The sequence below is a fragment of the Macaca nemestrina genome, chromosome 3, assembly GCF_043159975.1.
Source record: "Macaca nemestrina isolate mMacNem1 chromosome 3, mMacNem.hap1, whole genome shotgun sequence".
In the NCBI taxonomy this organism is placed as follows: domain Eukaryota; kingdom Metazoa; phylum Chordata; class Mammalia; order Primates; family Cercopithecidae; genus Macaca; species Macaca nemestrina.
This window is the reverse complement of record NC_092127.1, coordinates 136,684,112-136,707,012: the sequence shown is the minus strand read 5'-3', so window position 1 is coordinate 136,707,012 and position 22,901 is coordinate 136,684,112. Positions and strand designations below refer to the sequence as shown.

Genomic DNA, 22,901 nt, shown 5'->3' with positions numbered 1-22,901 from the left:
AATGGCCATACTGCCCAAGGTAATTTATAGATTCAATGCCATCCCCATCAAGCTACCAATGAGTTTCTTCACAGAATTGGAAAAAGCTGCTTTAAAGTTCATATGGAACCAAAAAAGAGCCCGCATCTCCAAGACAATCCTAAGTCAAAAGAACAAAGCTGGAGGCATCACGCTACCTGACTTCAAATTATACTACAAGGCTACAGTAACCAAAACAGCATGGTACTGGTACCAAAACAGAGATATAGACCAATGGAACAGAACAGAGTCCTCAGAAATAATACCACACATCTACAGCCATCTGATCTTTGACAAACCTGAGAGAAACAAGAAATGGGGAAAGGATTCCCTATTGAATAAATGGTGCTGGGAAAATTGGCTAGCCATAAGTAGAAAGCTGAAACTGGATCCTTTCCTTACTCCTTATACGAAAATTAATTCCAGATGGATTAGAGACTTAAATGTTAGACCTAATAACATAAAAATCCTAGAGGAAAACCTAGGTAATACCATTCAGGACATAGGCATGGGCAAAGACTTCATGTCTAAAACACCAAAAGCAATGGCAGCAAAAGCCAAAATTGACAAATGGGATCTCAGTAAATTAAAGAGCTTCTGCACAGCAAAAGAAACTACCATCAGAGTGAACAGGCAACCTACAGAATGGGAGAAAATTTTTGCAATCTACTCATCTGACAAAGGGCTAATATCCAGAACCTACAAAGAACTCAAACAAATTTACAAGAAAAAAACAAACAACCCCATCAAAAAGTGGGCAAAGGATATGAACAGACATTTCTCAAAAGAAGACATTCATACAGCCAACAGACACATGAAAAAATGCTCATCATCACTGGCCATCAGAGAAATGCAAATCAAAACCACAATGAGATACCATCTCACACCAGTTAGAATGGCGATCATTAAAAAGTCAGGAGACAACAGGTGCTGGAGAGGATGTGGAGAAATAGGAACACTTTTACACTGTTGGTGGGATTGTAAACTAGTTCAACCATTATGGAAAACAGTGTGGCGATTCCTCAAGGATCTAGAACTAGATGTACCATATGACCCAGCCATCCCATTACTGGGTATATACCCAAAGGATTATAAATTATGCTGCTATAAAGACACATGCACACGTATGTTTATTGCAGCACTATTCACAATAACAAAGACTTGGAATCAACCCAAATGTCCATCAGTGACAGATTGGATTAAGAAAATGTGGCACATATACACCATGGAATACTATGCAGCCATCAAAAAGGATGAGTTTGAGTCCTTTGTAGGGACATGGATGCAGCTGGAAACCATCATTCTTAGCAAACTATCACAAGAACAGAAAACCAAACACCGCATGTTCTCACTCATAGGTGGGAATTGAACAATGAGATCACTTGGACTCAGGAAGGGGAACATCACACACAGGGGCCTATCATGGGGAGGGGGGAGGGGGGAGGGATTGCATTGGGAGTTATACCTGATGTAAATGATGAGTTGATGGGTGCGGCACACCAACATGGCACAAGTATACATATGTAACAAACCTGCACGTTATGCACATGTACCCTACGACTTAAAGTACAATAATAATAAATAAATAAATAAATAAATAAATAAATAAATAAAGAAGTAGTTTGTCAGCTTTCTGCTTGGAAAAGTGATTATTTTATTCTTCAGAATTGGGCACCTTAAGGGAAGATAATGAGCTGTATCAATGCCACAGGAGAGAGTTACACAGTTAGTGAAACAAAACTACAAAGATAGATTATCATATTTATTTATTTTCATTTTAAAATATGTAAATTTAAGCCATTCAACTAGGTTAAAAACAAATACATTTTAAAAAATCCTTCCTTTCCTTTAAAGTACTAATTTCATACCATAGTGCATTTTTACCATAGTTTAATGGTTAAGAGTCATTTTCTCTGGGTTTGATTTCCAGCCGCAAGGATGTGTGAAGTTAAGCAAGTGACTTAGTATCTCTGAACCTCATTTCCTTTGTTTGTAACCGTTAAGTTCCATACCGATAACAATTTATATCTACTTCACAGTATTGTTTGGAAGATTGAATGAGTCAATATTTGCAAAACGCTTAGAAGAGCATAAAATAAATTATTTGCCCCTTGTCTGTGGTGCAGAGGTTTATTAACTTGCCCATAGTATGAAGCTACTAAATAAAAAAGCAGTGTGTTCCATATTTACCCAGAATCTTGTAAGCTCTTATCATTTACCTTATGTTTTCTGAAGAAAAACAAACAAATTTTTAGTGACCTGTTAAAGTTTGTTTCATAGACAAAAGTGAATAGATTTAGAGAAAATGAACTCTTCATGTCTTGCTGATTTTTATAGTTTTTATAAAATGAACATGTATTACAACAATTAGAAAACAAAAGGTTTTTCAAGTTTTAAAGAATCATTTTCATATTTCTGGGGCAGTTTTCCATCAAATCTCCAAAAAAAAAGAGTGATAACAAGAGGAGTAACTACACAAACTTTCAATTATACATGAGCTAGTCACATGTTTTCTAACCTTTAGGTTATATGTCATTTCCTGCTTTCAAATACACATTTGAATTTCCCTTTAATTTTCTTGGTTTTTCTCTTAGGCTCATACTCAAGTATTTTTATAGGTCCTTTGTGTTGTACATCTTTTCCGATAAATAAGATAAGTTTTTTATTCAAATTCCTTTTTTATAGATGAAGTGATTGAAAGTCTACAAAAAAATCAACAATCCATCTCAACAATAAAAAATGTCCCCCCATCAAAGTGCATCTCCTAATAAAGTACAGACTTGTCTTCCTTTCTGAAAGCCTTCCTAAATTAAAAACATTTAACTTTTTTATTTTTTATAAATTCCTAACTGAACTTTATTTTTCATTTATAAGTTTGCAGCATTTATTACAGCTTGAAACTGCAGAAGACATTTGGGACACTGTATTTTGGCCTCCACTGGATGAATGTTTTTTTCTGTATCTAACCTTTCTTTCAGGGAATTTAAGTAGTCAGCAAGATGTGAGAGAGGAAATCACTGAAAGAGAATGGAGCATATATATTACCTATAGTGTCTATTTTAAAGTAACAGGATGTTTTAGCACACCTTTCTATCCTTTTTCCAAGATTATTGTAAGGACATCACAGATACCTGTGAGCACCAGTAACTACAAGACCATTTTGGAAACTGGGATTGTGGTGTTTATATGAACATTCTTCTTTCTAGGTTCTGCTTTGATTTCTTAAGGACTCACACTGCTTTATATCAGTTAGGAACAGTTAAGGACAGTTGGGTGGCAGTAAGGGATACAGAAAATTCTAAACATGAAAAACACTGGGGAGTAAAACTTTGCATTAGATTCTTCTTTTTCCTTTGCAGAATTCATAGCAGGTTGAGTTTTAGTTTAGGAAATGTCAGGAAAGAAATAGTGTTTTGAAAATGAAAATAGTCCATTTCATTTATTTGACAACCATTAATAAGGCACTTAATCCATGATGTCCCTTACAAATGTTAACTCGTTTCTCATAACCACCTTGGGCTAGGCACAGAGAGGTTTAACAACTTGCAGGTGATACTCTGCAACTAAATACGGGCAGCAGAGTTGCATGCTCTGTGGTTATGGGCAAGGACTCTTACCCCTGGAGCTGGGCTGTGTAGAGCCCTGTGCTTCAAGCAGCTGCCACTCCTGTCTCTTCTCCTCCATCCTACTCCACGTCTCAGAGACGTCTGAGAGCAACTTGTAGAACCACACTTAAACCCTCTAAAACCTAATGACATTTCAAAATTAATTATCTAAAACTGTTGAAAAAGGGACAAAGGTGTCAGGTTAAAAGACTGAAATTCCAGACCAGAAAAAATGGAGCCCTGTTAATGTTTCCAGAGAACGAGGGCCCATCACTGAAGACCAGAAAGTTGTATAGCAATTGGAATGTGATTTTTTTGTGTGATCTGGTGTTTAAATGTCATCAGCAGGCAGCTGTTTGCTTCTCCAGTGGGAATGGTGCTTGCACACCAGATACCAACTCTCCAGTGTCATTTGCAAAGACACAACCAGAAACATTGAACTCATGAGCCTGCTGGACCCTGCCCCTCCACAGCTTCAGAGTGACAGCCAGTGTCATATTTCTAGATCGAATCTGAATCCCTCCCACAGGGAGAAGATCTCCAAGGGATTTAAGAAGTTTCAACATTTCAGAGGGAGAAAGGAAGTTATGCAGGAAACTAAAGAAGAGGTCATGCTATACAGCCCTGGCTTCCACTGACAGTAATACTGGATTCAACTTTTGACACTGATAATCTGTTGCCACCAAATGGAGGACGTAAAGAAGATGTTCTAAGTGTGATTAGAGAATATGCAAAAAAGGAACAAGCAGAACATTCTTCTCTGGAATCTGAGATGATGGCTGTACTTTCACAGAGAATATTCGTGTTAGATGTACATGAAATACGCTAAACCGAAAATGAGAGAGGCAGAGACAGGGAGGTTAACATAGAGGATACACTATACGGAGAGAGGATAGCTGAGGTAAAACTCGCCTATCTCCGGGTCCCCAGCAAATCTGATAACTGAGGAGACAAAGCTCTCTTCCTCTAAAGAAGTCGTGCCTTTCCTGTCCTGGTTCTCTCGGGTCCCCCCAGCTCTTTCCTCCAACCCTACCCCATAAGCGGGGGTCATCAGGGACCTAAGGTCCCCCTCACAGGCTGTGTCTCCAGCGAGGTTTCCTCACTGCCCCTCCAGGAATTTGGGGCAGAAAGTGAATATCACAAAGTCCCAGAGTCCATGGGAGTTACTCTGGAGGGAGAGGTTCAGTCGTCACCAGTGGGCTCCCCCTACCGGTACCCCACTCTACCCCGGGGGCGGGGCCGTCGCCTTCCTTCAGGACTCGGGATCGATCTGGAGCTCTGGGAATTTCCCTGACCCGGCCGCTTCGGGCTTTCCAGCCTCAAGCTTGCATAAAAAGGGTTCGCCGATTTGGGGAAGCCACAGAGCCCGGGTCGCAGGCACCTCCCCGCCAGCTCTCCCGCTTCTCGCACAGCCTCCCGACCCGTCTGCTGAGCCCCATGGCCCGCGCCGCGCTCTCCGCAGCCCCCAGCAATCCTCGGCTCCTGCGGGTGGCGCTGCTGCTCCTGCTCCTGGTGGCCACCGGAAGGCGGGCAACAGGTGGGTCCCTTCCCGCTGGGGTCCCCGGGTCGGATGCTGCTGGGGTGGGCGCCCCGCGCCGACAGCCCAGCTCAATCAGCGAGTCTGTTCTTCCCCAGGAGCACCCGTGGCCACTGAACTGCGCTGCCAGTGCTTGCAGACCCTGCAGGGAATTCACCCCAAGAACATCCAAAGTGTGATTGTGAAGGCCCCAGGACCCCACTGCGCCGAAACCGAAGTCATGTAAGTTCCTCCCCGCGCTGCCGCTGTCACCGCCGGGGTCCCCGACTCTCCCGCTGCCCCAAACCCTGTGCCCAGCCCGACCTCCTGCCTCATGGAATTCCCTTCTCTCTGCAGAGCCACACTCAAGAATGGGCAGAAAGCTTGTCTCAACCCCGCATCCCCCATGGTTCAGAAAATCATCGAAAAGATACTGAACAAGTGAGTTGTAATTTCCATATACACAGGCGACAGGAGCCGTTGGTCAGAAATACTGGCATCTGTCCCCTAAAAATAAAATCGGGGCAACCCAGGAGTTAGCTGAAGGACTAGAAATTGTAATTATTATTTTCACAATTAAAGTTGCCATTAAGGTTACTAGTCTGCTCTGATGCCAGAGGATATTTCCGTGTTTCAGTGCCCTCCATTCGCAGGCCTAACCCCTATTGAAATAAGTGAGGGTAAATGTGCCTTTCTAGAATACCAAATAGATTTGACTGACAATGCTAAAATGCCCCCTGCCTGTTTGGAGAGGATGTTTACCTCAGTACCTAAGGGGCTTCAGACCTAAAAATGCAATGTCTGGTTTGGCCACTTCTGGCCTCTCAGCCTTCTTGGTGAAGAGCAGAAACTTTGCAGTGACACCCCCAGTGAGTTCAAGGCTAGGAGCCCTGTGAACCTTATTTAATCTCTTTGAGCTTTAGCAAAATAGGGTAGATAATGATAGTTATTTCATAGGGTTGTGTGCAGCTTAAGGGAGATCATGAATAGAAATTTCTAACCCAATGTGACAATCAGTGACCAATATGTTTTGGCTTTTCAAACCAAGAATCTAGTTGAGTCCACAGCCACCTCTTTCTTGAAAAAAAAAAAAAAAAAAAAAAAAAAAGTAGCATTCAGGAGTGCAAGTTTTCTGCTATAGAGGGCAGTGGGTACAGGCAGACCTTCCCTGAGTGGAGGGCTGGGCGAGAGTCTGCATGGGGACATCCTCCAAGCAACTTCAGCCACCAGAGTGACAGAAGAGCAGCCTTCCTTAGCACCTGCAACAGTAACCCTTTTCTCATCACAGGGGGAGCACCGACTGACAGGAGTGAAGTAAGAAGCTTATCAGCCTGACATTGACACTTCCTGCGGGATGGTCCCTGCCCTTACCAGAGCTGAAAATGAAAAAGAGAACAGCTGCTTTCTAGGGACACCTGGAAAGGACTTAATGTGTTTGACTATTTCTTATGAGGGTTCTACTTATTTATGTACTTATTTATTTATGAAAGCTTGTATTTTAATATTTTACATGTTGTTATTTAAAGATATGAGTGTGTTTCATCAAACATAGCTCAGTCCTGATTATTTAATTGGAATATGATGGGTTTTAAATGTGTCATTAAACTACTATTTAGTGGGAGACCATAACGTGTTAGGCACCTTGATAAATGATAGGTTGGGGAATTGGAGGGTGGGGTTTGGAATGTAAGCAATGAGTGGATCACTGTTAGGGTAAGGGAATGTATGTGCACATCTGTATTTTTATACTTTTTTTAAAGAAGAATGTCAGTTGTTATGTATTGAAATTATCTCACATTATGTGTTCAACATTTTTATGCTGAAGTTTCCCTTGACATTTTATGTCTCGCTTGTAAGGCATAATGCCTTGTTTAATGTCCATTCTGCAGAGTTTCTCTTTGCCTTGGAAAAACGAAGTTACCATTACTGTTACATTTTTACAAATGACATGATAATAAAAGTTTTATGAAAAAAGTGCTTATGTGGTTTTTCCAAAACTTCTTCTTGACCTTTAGTTCTTCCCAGGCGCCCAAGGTGTTACACAGTTAGACTGCAGGTTCTATCTAAATCTGTGCCTGCTTCTAGCTGGCATTTCCCTTATATTTCTCTTACTCAAAATGGACTATCTCATGCTTTTAGAAAGTACACACTACCCCCCAACTACTTTGTTAATTCTAATTTTGTATAACATATAGCTGTTTTTCACACTGACCAATTTGTTATTCAAAATTAGTTCTTTACAAACTTTTGAATGTTATTGATATTTTAACATGGGCCTCTGCTAAATCTGCTAGATGCTTTCAGAAGCGGTTTTTCAAACACGCAATTCTTTTCCGTTTAATGAGGTTGGGAACAAAAGGTAGAAAAGTTGATTCTGCTTAGAACTAAAAAAAATTGTGATATTTAAAGAATAATAAAGACCTATTGAGATACTGTAATGTAAAATATATGACAAAAATAGCACGAAAGACAGGTTGGGAGATAAATGGGTTTAGACTCTAACATGTCTTTTCAATTGTTAGAGAAAGTATTAAGCAAAAATTGTAGCAAGAACAAATATTGTAATTTGTAGGGCAACAACTCAAAGGAAAATGCAAAATTTTGGACTTAATCTGAAAAGGACATAAAATGGTCTAATAGAAAATTCCCGACTAATACAAAAGAAGACAGAAATGCAGGAATGAGCCAACACATGGATCAAGGGCAGAAGAGACACAGCTTTACAGAAGAATTGCTGATAATATGAGTATAGTCTCTTCCTTCCTGAAGGTGAAGCGTAATTCCCCTCTCCAAGTGCGTGTAGCTAGATTTAGTGACTGGATTCCAAAGAAAAAATTAAGAAAAAGGGAAAACAATTACAGTGGAGAAATTTGGCAGACAATCTTCACCAGGTGATCAAGGTTATTGTCACCAGTTATGGCATGTGAGTATCACTCATCCCCTGATATAATGTGATGGAAGGGCACTTCCACTCCGTTTAAGTGCTTCCAGAAAATGCATAACATTTATATAATCATAACAAAGACATCATAAATATCTGAACTGAGGGATGTTTTACAAAGCTCCTCATAAGTACTCTTAAACACTGCCAAGGTCATGAAAAACAAGACAAAACCAATAACTTGTCACAGATTTGAGGAGACAAAAGTGATATGGGGACTAAATACAATGTGGTATGTTGAATTAGATCCTAGAAGAGAAAAAAGGACATTACTGGAAAATTGATGAAATGTGAATAAAGATAAGAGTTTAGTTAACAGCAATGTACCAATGTTAATTTATTAGTTTTGTCAAATGTACTACAATTATGTAAGATGTCAACATTAGGGGACACTGAGCTAAAGGTCAGATATAGAAACTCTCGTTGATCACACAAATTTTTTGTGAATCTAAACTTATTCCAAATTTAAAAGTTTATTTTTCAAGAGATAGGACAAATACAATAGCAGATAGTAGACTTAGATACAACTATATTAAGAATTCTAGTAAATTTAAACAGAATAAACACTGCAATTAAAAGTCAAACATTATCAGACTACATAAATATGACATGTTTATGCTTCTTGAAAGAGACACACTTTGAATTATACCTGTATAGGAGGATAAAATTCTAGTGTTTTTTACCACTGTAGAATGACTATAGTTAAAAGTAATATATAGTTTCAAACAGCTAGAAGGATATCAAAAGTTCCCACACAAATAAAGGATAAATATTTGAAATGATGGATATGTTAATTACCCTGATCTGATCTGTATACATTATATATAGAAACATTACTATGTACGCCATCAACATGTACAGTAATTATGTGTCAATTATAAAAAGACATTAAAAGTGAAAACAAATTGGGCACCAGGTTTCTAGAAATGAAAATAATTAATAGTGTTATATCATATAAAAATGGGCTGACATGGATATATTAATATATGTAAACCTGATCTGGATATATTAATATATTTATTACTTAAAAACTATTAATACACTATTCATATAAATAATAAGTATATTTATTGAAAATTGATATACTAATGAAGGCTTAATTAATATATTATGCCTTAAGGAAAGAAATAGTCTTGGAGATAAAAAAAGATGGTTCAAAATAAAAAGGGGTTAACTCAACAAGAGACAACCGTTCCCAAGCTCTTATGAACTTAGAAAAACATTATCAAAATACATAAACTATTTGTGAGGCTGAAGTGGGATAATCAATTGAGACCAGGAGTTGGAGGCTGCAGTGAGCTATGATCGTGCCACCTCACGGCAGTCAGGGTGACAGAGCAAGGCCCTGTCTCTAAAAGAAAAAAAAAATTCACACACACACATAAAGCAAAATGAAGAGATCATAAAAGAGCAATAGAAAGATGTATAATCATAGTTATGGATTCTAAGAAACTCTTTCAACACTTAATATGCAAAGCAGTACACATTCAGTGGCAGTACAGAAGAGTTAAGCAACATAATCAACCAACTTAGTTTGACTGACATCTATTGGGAATTTACCCAGCAATTGCATAAAACATATTTGTCTTTCCAAAGAGAACATAGATGAGTCACAAAGAATGCATAAAAACATTTCAAAATGTTAAAACATTACAGAAGTCATTTTCTGATCATCAAAGTTTTTTAGGATGATTTGTAACTGTCCTAGTTGAACTATGTATTCATACACTGTGTGTGATATGTTTGCTGTGGTTTATAACTCATCTCAACTTCCTACATTGTACTTCCATAATACTGGAGTCATCATAGTGACCAGTATAATCATCTAGTATGGTAAAAATGTTTCCATTGAGATATTTGCTTATTTGCTGTGTTTTTTCTGACACATTCTTTTGTAATTTTGGCATTCCTGTATTTCTTGGATTACATGATATGAGCATAATGTAATTTAATTACTCAATATTTTCCACAAAAGTATAAACAACAGTCTTAAGAAAAGGCAAACATAAAGCTTATACTAAAAGCTAATTTTTTAAAGTTTTGGAATGATGTTCACATCTATATATTAGATGGTGCTTGGTGTTATTTCCAATAAACTTAACTTAAATAGTTATAGATTGTTGAAATAATCAGGATGTCTTTACTGCAGAACTAGTAGACTAGCAATGTTACAGAAGGAAGTGTCCGACTTAAGTATCAAAGAAGAATATCATGTTTGAAGTTTTGTCTTTATCCACTATCTTTTACAAAACTGATCACAATCCCTTTTATATTGTAGGCATCTTGTAAATGTCTTTTGAATTTAACATCCACCATCCCTTATTTTCTACACATGCCTTGAACCTGTAGGTTACTCTTGACTTCCCACTGTCCCTATGGTAGATAGTCAATAAAGGAATCAGTCCACAAGGGAGATGAAAACACCATGAGGCACACGTGAAAGCTTTGCAGTGATGGCAACATCCAAACTGACAGACAAGCAAGATCCTACAGCACATGGCCTCCCATGTGGAATCCTGATCTCCCCTCCTGCCTCATTTACTCTCCTCTCCCTGTCCACAGGATGAACTCCATCTATCTGAGTCACTTACTGCTTCTAGGACTTCCATGCACTTTCCAATTTTCATGCCTTTGATTGCTTGATTGTCTCCTACTGGACCATTTTCCATTCCTCAGTGTTGTCCCACCTACTGGAAAACTCTCCAGCCTTTAAAACTCACATAAGTAAGCACCTCTTGTAGGAAAACCTCTGTAACATCTCTCACAAACCCACTCATTAACCTGTAAGAGCTGTACGAGATATTCATCCTTGCCTCTAATACTTTGTGCATAGTTTGTCATGGTATTTACCAGGCATTTCTAAAATCTTCTATTTGTACATTCATCTCCTGTATGGTGTTGAGAGTTAGAAGGTAGCAGATTCTGTATCAATTGTCTTTGTATCTATGGCACCTAATTTCATTCCTGTGTTACAATGCTGGGAAAATGATCAATAAAAATGTTGAATCGAATGAAGAGAGAAATTAAATTCAAGTTGAAAAGCCCTTCTGGTTAGAAAGATAACTCAAGCAGTCAGTACAGTCAGTTAAAAAAAAAAAAAAACTCAAACTTGCTTAATTAAAATGGTAATTACTTCATTTCCTTATGAAATATATTGGTGTTTTATAAATACTGACACATTCATCATAATAACACTTTGAAATAGAGAGTAGCATTTACTTTGACTGATGTGTAGATGAGATAAACCTGGATTCTAGAGTCCAAAAATTCTCTTCAATAACCAGTCTCACTGCAGGTCTAGCTGCCTTTCTCTGTGCTGGCTTTCCTTTGTGCAAAGCGCTGGCAAAGCTCCAAGCTATAACCCAGCAGGAAGCAAGGAACGATTTTTCCAGCCATTTCCTACCAAAGTGGTCTCAGGGAATTTTTCTGACTTGGCCAGGCTTATTAGATCACTTGTCCACCTCTGAGCTATGAGGGTGGCTCAGGGTTGAAAGGAATGGCCATTACTACTTTGGGATGTCAGCTCACTCCCGGAGCTTCAGGGTGGAGTCAGCCTATCTGAACCACCCAGACTAGAAGGAAGGGGAGCTAGTTTCCGAAGGAAAGCCAGGATTCTGTTATCAGAAGGTAGAAGGGACTCAAACCAGGCAGAGAGGACAATTGTACTAAAGGCTAGGCCAAGTGGATGACATTTTCACTTGATGAAATAATCTGGAATGACCAATGGATGCATCCAGAGATTTAATGCCACCTTCAGACATCTGCATCAATAGTAGTAGTAATGGCAACAAAATAGAATTGAGCACAGTTCCCCAAGGCAGAGTTCTCTGAGGCAAGTTCCCCAAGGCACATTCCCTAAGCACAGTTGTAAAGCACAGTTCCCCAAGGCAAGCATGGTTAGAGCAACACTATACTGCCTGCCCATTCCTGCTGTTTCATTCGTACTTAGGATACGGAAGCAACTCTGGATTTTATAGGCATATTAGATACTGCCAATCAAAGCTGCAGGATACAATAAATATGTTAGTTCAAAATGGAATTTAGAAACCAATATTTTTATTTAGCGATTTCTCTATTCATTTAAAACTGGAGTTTCTGTAAGTTCAATGTTTGGGCATATAGAGCTGCCATTCAGCTCATACAACGTGTCTTTGGCTGGGGGAGGCACTCATTAAAACAAGAAAGAACCAGATTATGTTGGTAGAACATCATTGTTTCTTGGTGTTCTGAAAAATCAATATAGGGCTATTAGAAATTGAATTATGAGAACAGATATATTAAAGGTGGGAAAAATCTTTTTTTACACCTCATTACATAAGCAACTAATGTTTATTATGAAAGTCTTAGGCATAGCTATAGATCATTCTACAAAGTGGATTCTTGAAATATTTTATCCCTTTGGCTACCACCGTAAATTTTTTGATGGTCTATTCATCCTAAATATTTGCTTATGCCGATATTTTGATTTGATCTGGAAGTCATTACAGCAAATATTTTCTTTTTTCTTAAGTTATAAGGAGAGTAAAGGCCTGGACAGCTTCCTATTAATGCTGAAGGTAAAGTATTTTATTCATTAAAACATGATAAAGTGTACAAACTGGGTCAGCAGAAAACTATAATCTTTAACTCAGGAACTAAGAGCCAACCAAGATGCCTACTTCCACTTACTGCAAACTCCTAAGGTCCAGAATGAATTTCCACTGACATGATTTTGAAGGTGAAATACATTGACTTGGAATAGGGGACAGATAGATAAAAAGATGTAGATTTCATTAACTTTAAATATATCATTTTAGAGGCACAACAGTTGTTTCCATTAGTGAAATAACTTGAGCAGTTTCCTATGTTTTAGGAAAGAAAGTTGAGCTCTTTAAGCATAAGAATAACAAACATTAAAAAAATTGCTCTCCTAAAGCTCTCAATCACCTATCTCAGAAAATTTTTTTTAACTGTGTAGTGGTTACAGCCATACTGCATGGAGCTCAAATTCTGAAATATTAACTGTGAAACAGACAAATTGCATAAATTCCGTGCCTCTTCATTTCCTTGTAAATTGTAATATGGGGAAAAACCTGGTAACCACTTCGTTGGGTGTTTGAAAGGATTAAGTGCATTTTATATACACGTTAAGAACTTTGAACATTGCCTTTTACATCAAAGAGTTATTTATCATAACTATGTTCACTCAGCATCTTCTAAATAGGTAAAATGTTTCAGTTATACATTGAACAGAATTCTGAAGAAAGAAGCACATATCTGCTAAGGTATTTTCCTTGGACTAACCTTAAAATAACTTAAATAATCTCTTAATCTTTTCTGCACTTAGTAAATTTTCTCCATTAAGTGGGTATGCAGGTGTACATCCATAGTTAGAAAATTGAAGCCATATTTTTGATGTTAAAGGAATTGCTGTTATATTTCTGAGCCACTGATTATTTCAAGAAAACAAAGTATTTCCAACTAAGAATCTCAGAAAAATTAAATAACAAGTTCTCAATTACCAATGAGTTAGTCATATATTTTATAAACGAGATTATCTTTTATTTCCTACTTCCTTTTTAAAACAAATTGATTTTCCTTCAAATTTCTGTGTCTTTTTTTCCCCCCCATAAGAATGTACTGATGATCAATAGGGGAAAAACAAAATGTAAATTCAGAAATTTGGTCACTTATAAATCTTTTGTCATAATCAAGATGAGACTTCTTTACTTTTATTCACATTTTGCAGTTAAAATTGCTGAAATTGGAATCAGAAAATATCAGTAATTATACAAGACACCAAAAATTCATTCTATTTCCTTCTAAGAAAAAAAAAAGGTAAAACAAAAATTTTGTATTACAGGGTTTTGTTTAGCCAAAGTTCATTTCCATGTACAATAATTTTTTCCTCAGGTCAGTCAGTTTAGGTAACAGGGAAAAAGTAAATTCTATCATATTTATAAAAATTGTGTGTGGTGTTTAATATGTATTGGAGTTTTACTTCTTTGGTACCAATAAAAATGGAAGGCGATAACATATTATATGTCATCTACCAGTAATTATTGAGGTGGAAATTCCGACCCTGGAGCAGAATATAGGCAGACCTTTTTTTGTTGTACTTTACTTAATTGGTTTGTAGACACTGTAATGTTTACAAATTGAGGATTTGTGGCAACCTGGTATTGAACAAGTCTATCGATGTCATTTTTACCACAACATGTGTTCATTTTGTGTCCCAGTGTCACATTTTGGTAACTTGCAACATTTAGAACTTTTTCATTATTATTATATCTGTTATGATAGTCTGTGATCAGTAATCCTTGATGTTACTATTGTAATCATTTTAGGGCTTCACGAACTGCACCCAAATAAGACAGTTAATCGATAAATGTCATGGCTATTCAAACTGACCCTTCACTATCTCTCTCTCCTTTGGCCTCCCTATTTCCTGAGACACGGTGATATTACAATTGGGCCAATTAATAACCCTATAAGGGCTTCCAAATGTTCAAGGAAAAGACATGGCTGTGTATCTCTCACCTTAAAACAAAAGGTAGAAATGATTAAACTTAATGATGAATGCATATCAAAAACCAGGATCGGCCAAAAGCTATGCCCCTTGTGCTAGAATTAAGGAAACATAATAGCATCAAAAGAACAAAATAAAGAACAAGTAACTGGTTCTAAAATATGGAGATCTGTAAATTGTCTAACAAAGAATTCAAAATACCCATCTTATACTAGCTCAATGAGTTCCAATAAAACACAGAGAGACAACTAAAAATAATCAGGAAAGCAATATTTGAACAAAATTAGAAGCTCAACAAAGAGAAAGAACCCCCCCATAAAGAGCCAAACAGAAACTCTGGAGCTGAAGTATGACTAAAGTGAAAAGTCTCCCAGAGAGTTTCAATAGCAGACTGCATAAAGCAGAATATAGAATCGGTTAATTCAAAAACAGATCATTTGTAATTACCCAGCCAGAAGAACAATAAACAAACAAACAAACAAACAAACAAACAAACAATAAGAAAGACTATGGGACTTATGGCGCTATACAGCAGAGCAGAACATTATAAAACAGACACACAAAAAAAGTATTAACAAGTTTAAAAATATGGAAAGAACATTAAGTATATTTTCTGACCATAGTGGAATGAAATTAGAAATCAGTAACAGGAAGAAGATTTAAAAAATTCACAAGTACATAAAAATTAAGCAACAAAGCCTTGAACAACAAGTGAGTAAAAGAATGAACAAAAAGGAAAATAATATCTTGAAGTAAATAAAAATGGAAACAGAACATGCCAAAACTTATAATATTCAGCAAAAGCAAATCTAAGATGAAAGTTTATAGTATAAATACCTGCATTAAGAAAAAACAAAGATCTCAAAAAGCAATATAAAGTTACACTTCAAGAAATTAGAAAAAGAAAACAATGCTAAAGTTAGATAAATGAAGTAGCAAAGATTAGAGCAGAAATGAAACGAAGACCTGAAAATAGTCTTGTAGACTTGTTAATAGAAAAGAGCAATAAAACTAAGAGTTGGTGTTTTGAGAAGGTAAACTAAATTGACAAATTTTTAGCTAGACTAAAAATAAGAGAGGACTCAAATAAACAAAATTTTTAATAGAGACATTACAACTGATATCACAAAAAATATACAGAACAATTATACACCAAAAATTGAATAACCTAGAAAAAAAAGGATGAATTCCAAGAAACGTATAAACTATAAAGACTAAATTATAAGGAAATAGGGAATCTGAATAGGTCAATAACAAGTAAAAAGTTTGAATCACTAATCATAAATCTCTCAACAAAGAGAAGCCCCTGAACCAGATGCCTTCACTGGTAAAGTCTACCAAAGTTTAAAAAAGAGTAATACCAATCCTTCTCAAAACTCTGCAAGAAATTGAAGAGGATAAAATAATTCCCAATTCATTTTATGAGGTCAGCATTACTCGGATACCAAAGCAAAAAAGAACACTATAAGAAAAAAAAATTCAGGCCAATATTTCTAATAAACCTAAATGCAAAAAATCTCAAGAAAATATTAGCAAACTGAACTCAACAACACAGTAAAATAATCATACATTATAATCAAATGGAATTTTTCCCTAAAATACAAGCATAGTTTTACACATGAAAATCAATAAATGTGATTCTCCATATTAATAGAATGAAAGATAAAAATTATGTGATCACCTTAATGGATGCAAAAAAATCATTTTGGAAAATTCGGTATTCTTTCATTACAAAAACTCTCAAATTGGCCAGGTGCGATGGCTCTTGCCTATAATCCCAGCACTTTGGGAGGCTGAGGGGGCAGATCACAAGGTCAGGAGTTCAAGATCAGCCTGACCACATAGTGAAACCCTGTCTCTATTAAAGAAAAATTAGCTGGGCGTGGTGGCGTGCGCCTATAATCCCAGGGTGGAGCAAGAAATTAGGCAGGTAGAATAAACAGGTGTGGCTTTGCATTATGTTTTATATTAACTGAACCTACAGGAAATAACCTTTGCCTATGTCACCTCTTCCACACATTCAACTGCCATTAAAACAGATAATTTAGTTTTTACAGGAACATCGAAAGAAGAGGAGATCTGGGGTAATCCCCAGAAAATTTTATGTACTGTTTATTCATCTGGTCTTTTAAAGGGAACACAAAACAGCATATTTTCTTTCAAGTTAATACTGTGTTGTTACATGATTAAGAAGGCAAAATGATCATGAGAAACCAAGGTAAATCACAAGTAGTGAGACGGATAATAGGAAAAGATCTTCATGTTCCAGGATGTCAGACTTTCTGTAGAAATTCCAATTTTTGTGTGTTCCCTTACTTATTTTTCACTTTCCAATACTCTATTGCTTAAAAACACAGGATTTAATTTTTTTTTACTTTACTTTGATTTCCAGGATATATATGTAGAATGTGTAGGGTTTTTACATAGGTATACATGTGCCATGGTGGTTTGCTGCACCTATCAACTTGTCATCTAGATTTTAAGCTCCACATGCATTATGTATTTATCCTGATGTTCTTCCTCCCCTTTCCCCCGACCCTCTGACAGGCCCCAGTGTGTGTCGTTCCCCTCCCCAAACACAGAATTTTTAAACAAAATTAACAAAAATCATACATTTCCGCAATTTGAGAGCCAAATTTATTTCTGTGAAGACTTATATATTGGTAAACAGAAGTGCCAGCTTTGCATTTACCATATTTTCAAAGAGGCAGTAAAGATCGTTCTTAGAATTTCCCCACCCAAAGTCAATTTAATCTAACATCAGATATGGCTGTGGCCCTCATAGATCTTTCAAGCCTTTAAGAATGTATTATGGCAGGGCACATTGGCTTGCGTCTGTAATACCAGCATTTTGTGAGGCCGAGACAGGTGGATCATGAGGTCAAGAGTTCGAGACCATCCTGGCCAATATAGTGGAACCCCATCTCTTTAAAAAAAAAAAAAAAATCAAAAGAATATAAATTAGTTGGGCATGGTGGCGCATGCCTGTAATCCCAGCTACTCAGGAGGCTGAGTCAGGAAAATCACTTGAACCAAGGAGTCGGAAGTTGCAGTGAGCCGAGATTGTGCCACAGGACTCTAGCCTGGCGACAGAGCAAGACTTCCGTCTCAAAAAAAAAAAAAAATGTATTGTGAGGAGGGACGTGTGAAAGTAATTTTTGCCACGGAAGTGTGGTGATTGTTATCTTAACTCCCAGCCATAACACAAAGTGTTAGGTATCTGCTCTTGAATCCTTAGAAGTCCTGGGGAAAATTCCCAGCCTCAAAAGGAATTAGCCAAGGCTTCAACAGGAATGGAAAGCATAGAAAGTACCAAGACAAGATACGGATACCGCCACACATAGCGTGAGAACATAACTCCTTTTTCAACTAGAAGGAAACAGGTGTCAGTTTCTAAACTATTAAATTATGACATATAAGGAATAGATTGATGTTATCTCTGGATACAATAATAGGTGTCCTGGTCATGGAACTTAAAAATTACTGGGACTTCCATCTCTCTCCCTGGCCTTGAATATTTTCTTCCATTCACCTATGATTAGTTCATCCCACTTTTATTTTGGAAGCCCCTGGGAAATAGATGGCAAAGATGACAAAGTAAGGGGTATATGTCATGAACGTAAACTTGAAGCCTTTGCAAGCACCCCCACCCTGGCCCCCTGTAATAGGCCAGCTCAAGTGGCTAGGCATACAGTTTTGGAGTCAACCTCCTAAGAGGACTCTGCTCTCAGTCCTCCAGCAGCTTGCCCATTGCTAAGTTGTATTTTCAATTCGATTAGGCCAAATACATGATCATTGAGAACTGATTACTTCCTCCTCAACTTACCCTGCCCTGTGGCACACAAGTGTCTTCATTCCTGGAATATTTCTACTGTGCTGAAATAGTCCTTCCTTATCTTCCTCATTTCAACAAGGCATTTAGACGTCATTGTTAATTTACAGTGTTAGAAAAAAAAAATTCTTAAATTTGGAAATAAGCTACTGCATAACTTTTTAGAGCCATACTAAAGTATTATCTAACATGCCCACGTAAATTGAATCTCTCTCCAGGGGATATAATTCTGTTTGATTTTCTATTTATTACTGATCATGTTCAGCCTCTGTAAAGTTAGCTGTTAAGTTATAGAGGACTGATCATTACAAACTGTTTTTATTCACTAGTGATTCAAGTTACTTCTATGCCATAGAAAAGATAACTTCAACTGTTACAATTTTATTATCGTGTAGGATGTGAATCTGTTTTTATGTAGCTTTGCAATTTTCTTCCACTATTCTTTTATCCACTGATTATTATCTCTATATATCTTATATCTACATGCTCACACATACATACAGACACATCTCCTCTCTTCCTTTGAACCAATTTTCATCATCCCTCTAGTCTCCTCATTAGTGGGTTGATTAAATCTTTGACACTTTCTCACTATATATTATAATCATGATTTTAACTTAAAGAAAAAACAGTATATTTGATAATAACAAGAATCTATAACTTGAGTTACTTATTCTTTCTGGGGATTTAACATCTCTCTCCTCTTACTATTCTTTAGGAGTTTCTCTCTACTCGCTGAGGCTAAATTCCATCCCTGTTCCCAGGAATATCATTTGATTCCATGTTCAAGGCAACTACATTTTATTTATAATGAAATCTAAAATAGTATACAATTCCCAAGAAAACATGTATAAGTTAGGGAGTGAATGAGAGATCCTACTTTAACACTTAAAAAATCAAGATCTCATCACAGTTAAAAGTATCACCCAATATATAGCCTAATGTTCACTTACAAAGAAATTACAGTATACTTGGAGTGGCAGGATACACACAAAACTACTAGTAAAATCAGATAATAAAAACATAGTATGGGAAGCAACATTTACACAGCTAAACGAATATCCTAAATTGATGCAGAAACATAATTTAAGACAGGCATAGCATATGAGGAGGTACTGTTACTATTATCTTTGATACACTTTCCTTCTGGTGGACATACCTTGATATCCCTCTGAGGAACTACCTTGTCTTCCACTCTCAGTCTACATGCTTTCGGAAACGTTGAATTTACTCCAGGCACGTGACTTGGGTCTAGCCAATCAGACAATCACATTCCCCTGATCACAGTGATTGACTCAGGGACAGATTGGGAGCTTACTGGAAAAAAGAAGCATTTTACCAGTAAATTCATTAGAGCAAATTCAAGACAATATGGGGCCTCAGGTCACATCTTGCAGCTACATGGAACCTGAGAATGGAGCCAGCCCTAGAGGTAGAACCAAGAAAACAGTGTTTGGTGACTGACAATGCTTGGGTCCTAGTTAAATAGCTAATAAGCTAATTAGCTATTTAATTGACTATTATGGTTTTATAATTTGTCTCAGCTTCATATGAGACAAACTATAAAACTGAAATGGTCAATTAAATAGCTAATTAATTAACTTTTCCCATGAGACTAGTATTAGGTTAGGGTTCTGACCCTTGAAACACAAAACTAATGACTGATGGAGTGAAAAAAGCTGGAAACAGTGATTAAAAGAGCTTCATGGGGAAAAAAGTATCCTCAAGCAGGGATAAGATGCCAGTTTGTTAGTTCTGACATCATTTCTAAATTCCCCATACATTTTCAGAAGAAAAAAATAATAAAGTTCTTTCTACCATGGTTCTCAGGAAGGCTTGGTCTTCTAAAGCTCTTTTCAAAAAGTAATGCAATTTATAATAATATCAGATTTCCTGAGCTTAGCATTTCACTTAAAACTTATAAATAAAAGCATTAGTTTATTTAAAAGAATTATTAAAAGTAAATAAACATCGTGGAAAACCTCACCGTGTTCAAATATAATGTTGGCAAGTCTACAGAATTTGCATGGGCCAAGTTAGGTGCGGTCATGCTACAAAATGTAACAGTGCAAAATTTCCATGCTCCAAATGTTAATTCCCATACCTGTCTTCTTTCTTCCCTCCTTTCCTCAAAAAATGCTTTGAGTGCTTAAATGAGAGTCAGCAATTTAATGAGAAATTATGGATTAAATGAAAAGCAAGCAGACACACTCCTCTTCTCTCATGGGGCTTCCAGTCTAATGAGAGAGTCAGACAATAATAATCTCTCTCTCTCTCCCTCTCTCTCTCTCTCATCTCTCCCATCTCTCTGTAAAAGTATTACAAGTTGGGTGTATTGTCCTGCTAGCACACAGAGAAACAATAATTAATGAGATAATAGTTATCCTTCGTAGCTGTAACCCACTCACACTTTCTATTTCATTCTATTTCCCTTTTTAAAAAATTCTGCTCATAACTCTCTAAATCTATTTCATAATCTACTTCCATGGTGGTATTTGACTTACTCAGAAAAGTCAGAGAAGACTTCTCTAAGGAAGTGATGATTGAGTTGAGTTAAAAAATGAGTAGGAGTTAATTAAGTGAAAGAAGGAACAGCTAAACAGGACACAGCAAGTGTAAAACTTGGGCATAGGAGGAAGTAGATGTGTACTTGAGAATGAAGAAAGGCCAGTTTGTGGCAGTAGTGCAGACAGCAAAGAGGAGCCTGGTGCCTGATGAGAATGAGAGACAGGATGGCCAACGCCAGACAGGGTCTGGTAAGACATGTTAAGAATAGTTGTCTGAAAACAATGAGATAATATTGAAGATTATGTGTGTTAATTGTGCCAAAAAATTGTTGTAAAAATAGTTGCAGACGGAAGAGTTAGAGGGCTACCCAATTAATCCAGGATATGGAAAACTATACCCTGGGTTTCAGTATATGGCTGTGGTTATGAAAAGAACTGTGTTCTCAACATTAAAATTTAATTCCTATTATAACCCAACAGAATGACTTATAATACCGATTGCCCAATACATATCAGTCTCTACATATTCAATCACCTAGGAAACCTGATTGAAATTGATCCCTGGACCTGGATCTTGAAGATTTTGATACAATGGGTCTGTGGTGGAGCTGTGGTATATGTATGTATTTTAAAGCTCAATGGGGATTCTGATATGCAAGAGGAATAAGAAACTATTAGGGGGATGATTTCCTTCTTTTTTACTATATTCATTTCCCGAAGTGACCTAACCCAATTCTTTGTAAATACTGTCCCTGTGATAGTGACTTTCAAGTTTATATAATGTAAGCCCAAACCTCTCAGTTGAATTACACCTTCTTATATCCAACTGTTTATATCTTTAATTGGATAATCTAATAGAAATGTCTAACACTAACATGACCAAAATAAAATTTAAATTCGCAGCCATTTCAATCTAATCTTCTTTCCCTTGAGTTTCCCTATCACAGTGATGGCAAATTCATGCTTCCACTTAGGCTAATCTCAGAGTCATCCTTACTAAATCATGTATGTCGCGCTTGACACCCAATTCACCAGTAAGTCCTGTTAGCTACACCGTTCAAAGACAACCCCAACTGTAAAACTTCTCACCAGCTCTATGGTTCTCACTCTAGACTGAGGCAATGTCATCTTGCAATTGAATTGTTTTAACAGTTCTCTGCTCTCTCGTTCTCTCTTTTTTTCCTTTTCTCTTTCTTTTCTTTTCTTTTTTTCTTTTTTTCTTTTTTCTTTTTTTTGAGACAGAGTCTCTCTCTGTCACCCAGGATGGAGTGCAGTGATGCGATCTCGGCCCACTGCAACCTTCACCCCCCAGGGTTCAAGTGATTCTCATGCCTCAGCCTCCTGAGTAGCTGGGACTACAGGCATGGGCCACCACATCTGGCTGATTTTTGTATTTTTAGTAGAGGTGGGGTTTTGCCATGTTGCTAGGCTGGTCTCGAGCTCCTGACCTCAGGCAATCAGCCCGCCTCAGTCTCCAAAAGTGATGGGATTATAGTAGTCTGTACCCGGACTACTCTGCCCTCTCTTTATCTTTCTCTGCTTTCCTTTATTCTATTTTTCACACAGCATATGAAACACTTTCAAAAAGGAAGAAAGATCATTTTATTCTTTTGTTAAAAATCCGCAAAATGGCATTTTAAGTCACTTAAAGAAAACCCAAAATTCTCATCACACCCTGCAAGGCACAAACCCTCCAATATTACAGCCCCTGACTACTTGTTAATACCACTCAGCCACACTGCGACTTAAATATACCAAGCAAACTCCTACCTTGGAATATTTTAACCTATTTTTCTCTATTACTGGAGTATTTTTTTTCCAGAACTGCATAGTTTTTCCTTTACTTCTTTCAGAGTTTTGCTCAAATATCATTGTGTTGGAGGCTTTCTCAGACCACTCTATATAAAATATAGATGTAAACATATACATACACACACCACCTTTTTTTCTTATTTGTCAATCATCAGCCACAAT

At 37.0% G+C, this 22,901-nt stretch overlaps 1 protein-coding gene across 1 annotated transcript; it reads left to right on the top strand.

Moving 5' to 3' along the window:
- The first annotated feature begins 4,908 nt into the window (after positions 1–4,908).
- LOC105477387 (growth-regulated alpha protein-like) lies at positions 4,909–7,081 on the top strand. The gene is made up of 4 exons (XM_071092676.1): positions 4,909–5,160; positions 5,259–5,382; positions 5,497–5,580; positions 6,428–7,081. Exons 1-4 carry the CDS (start codon positions 5,061–5,063, stop codon positions 6,441–6,443), a joined length of 324 nt encoding a protein of 107 aa, XP_070948777.1. The 5' UTR covers positions 4,909–5,060; the 3' UTR covers positions 6,444–7,081.
- Positions 7,082–22,901: the final 15,820 nt, after the last annotated feature.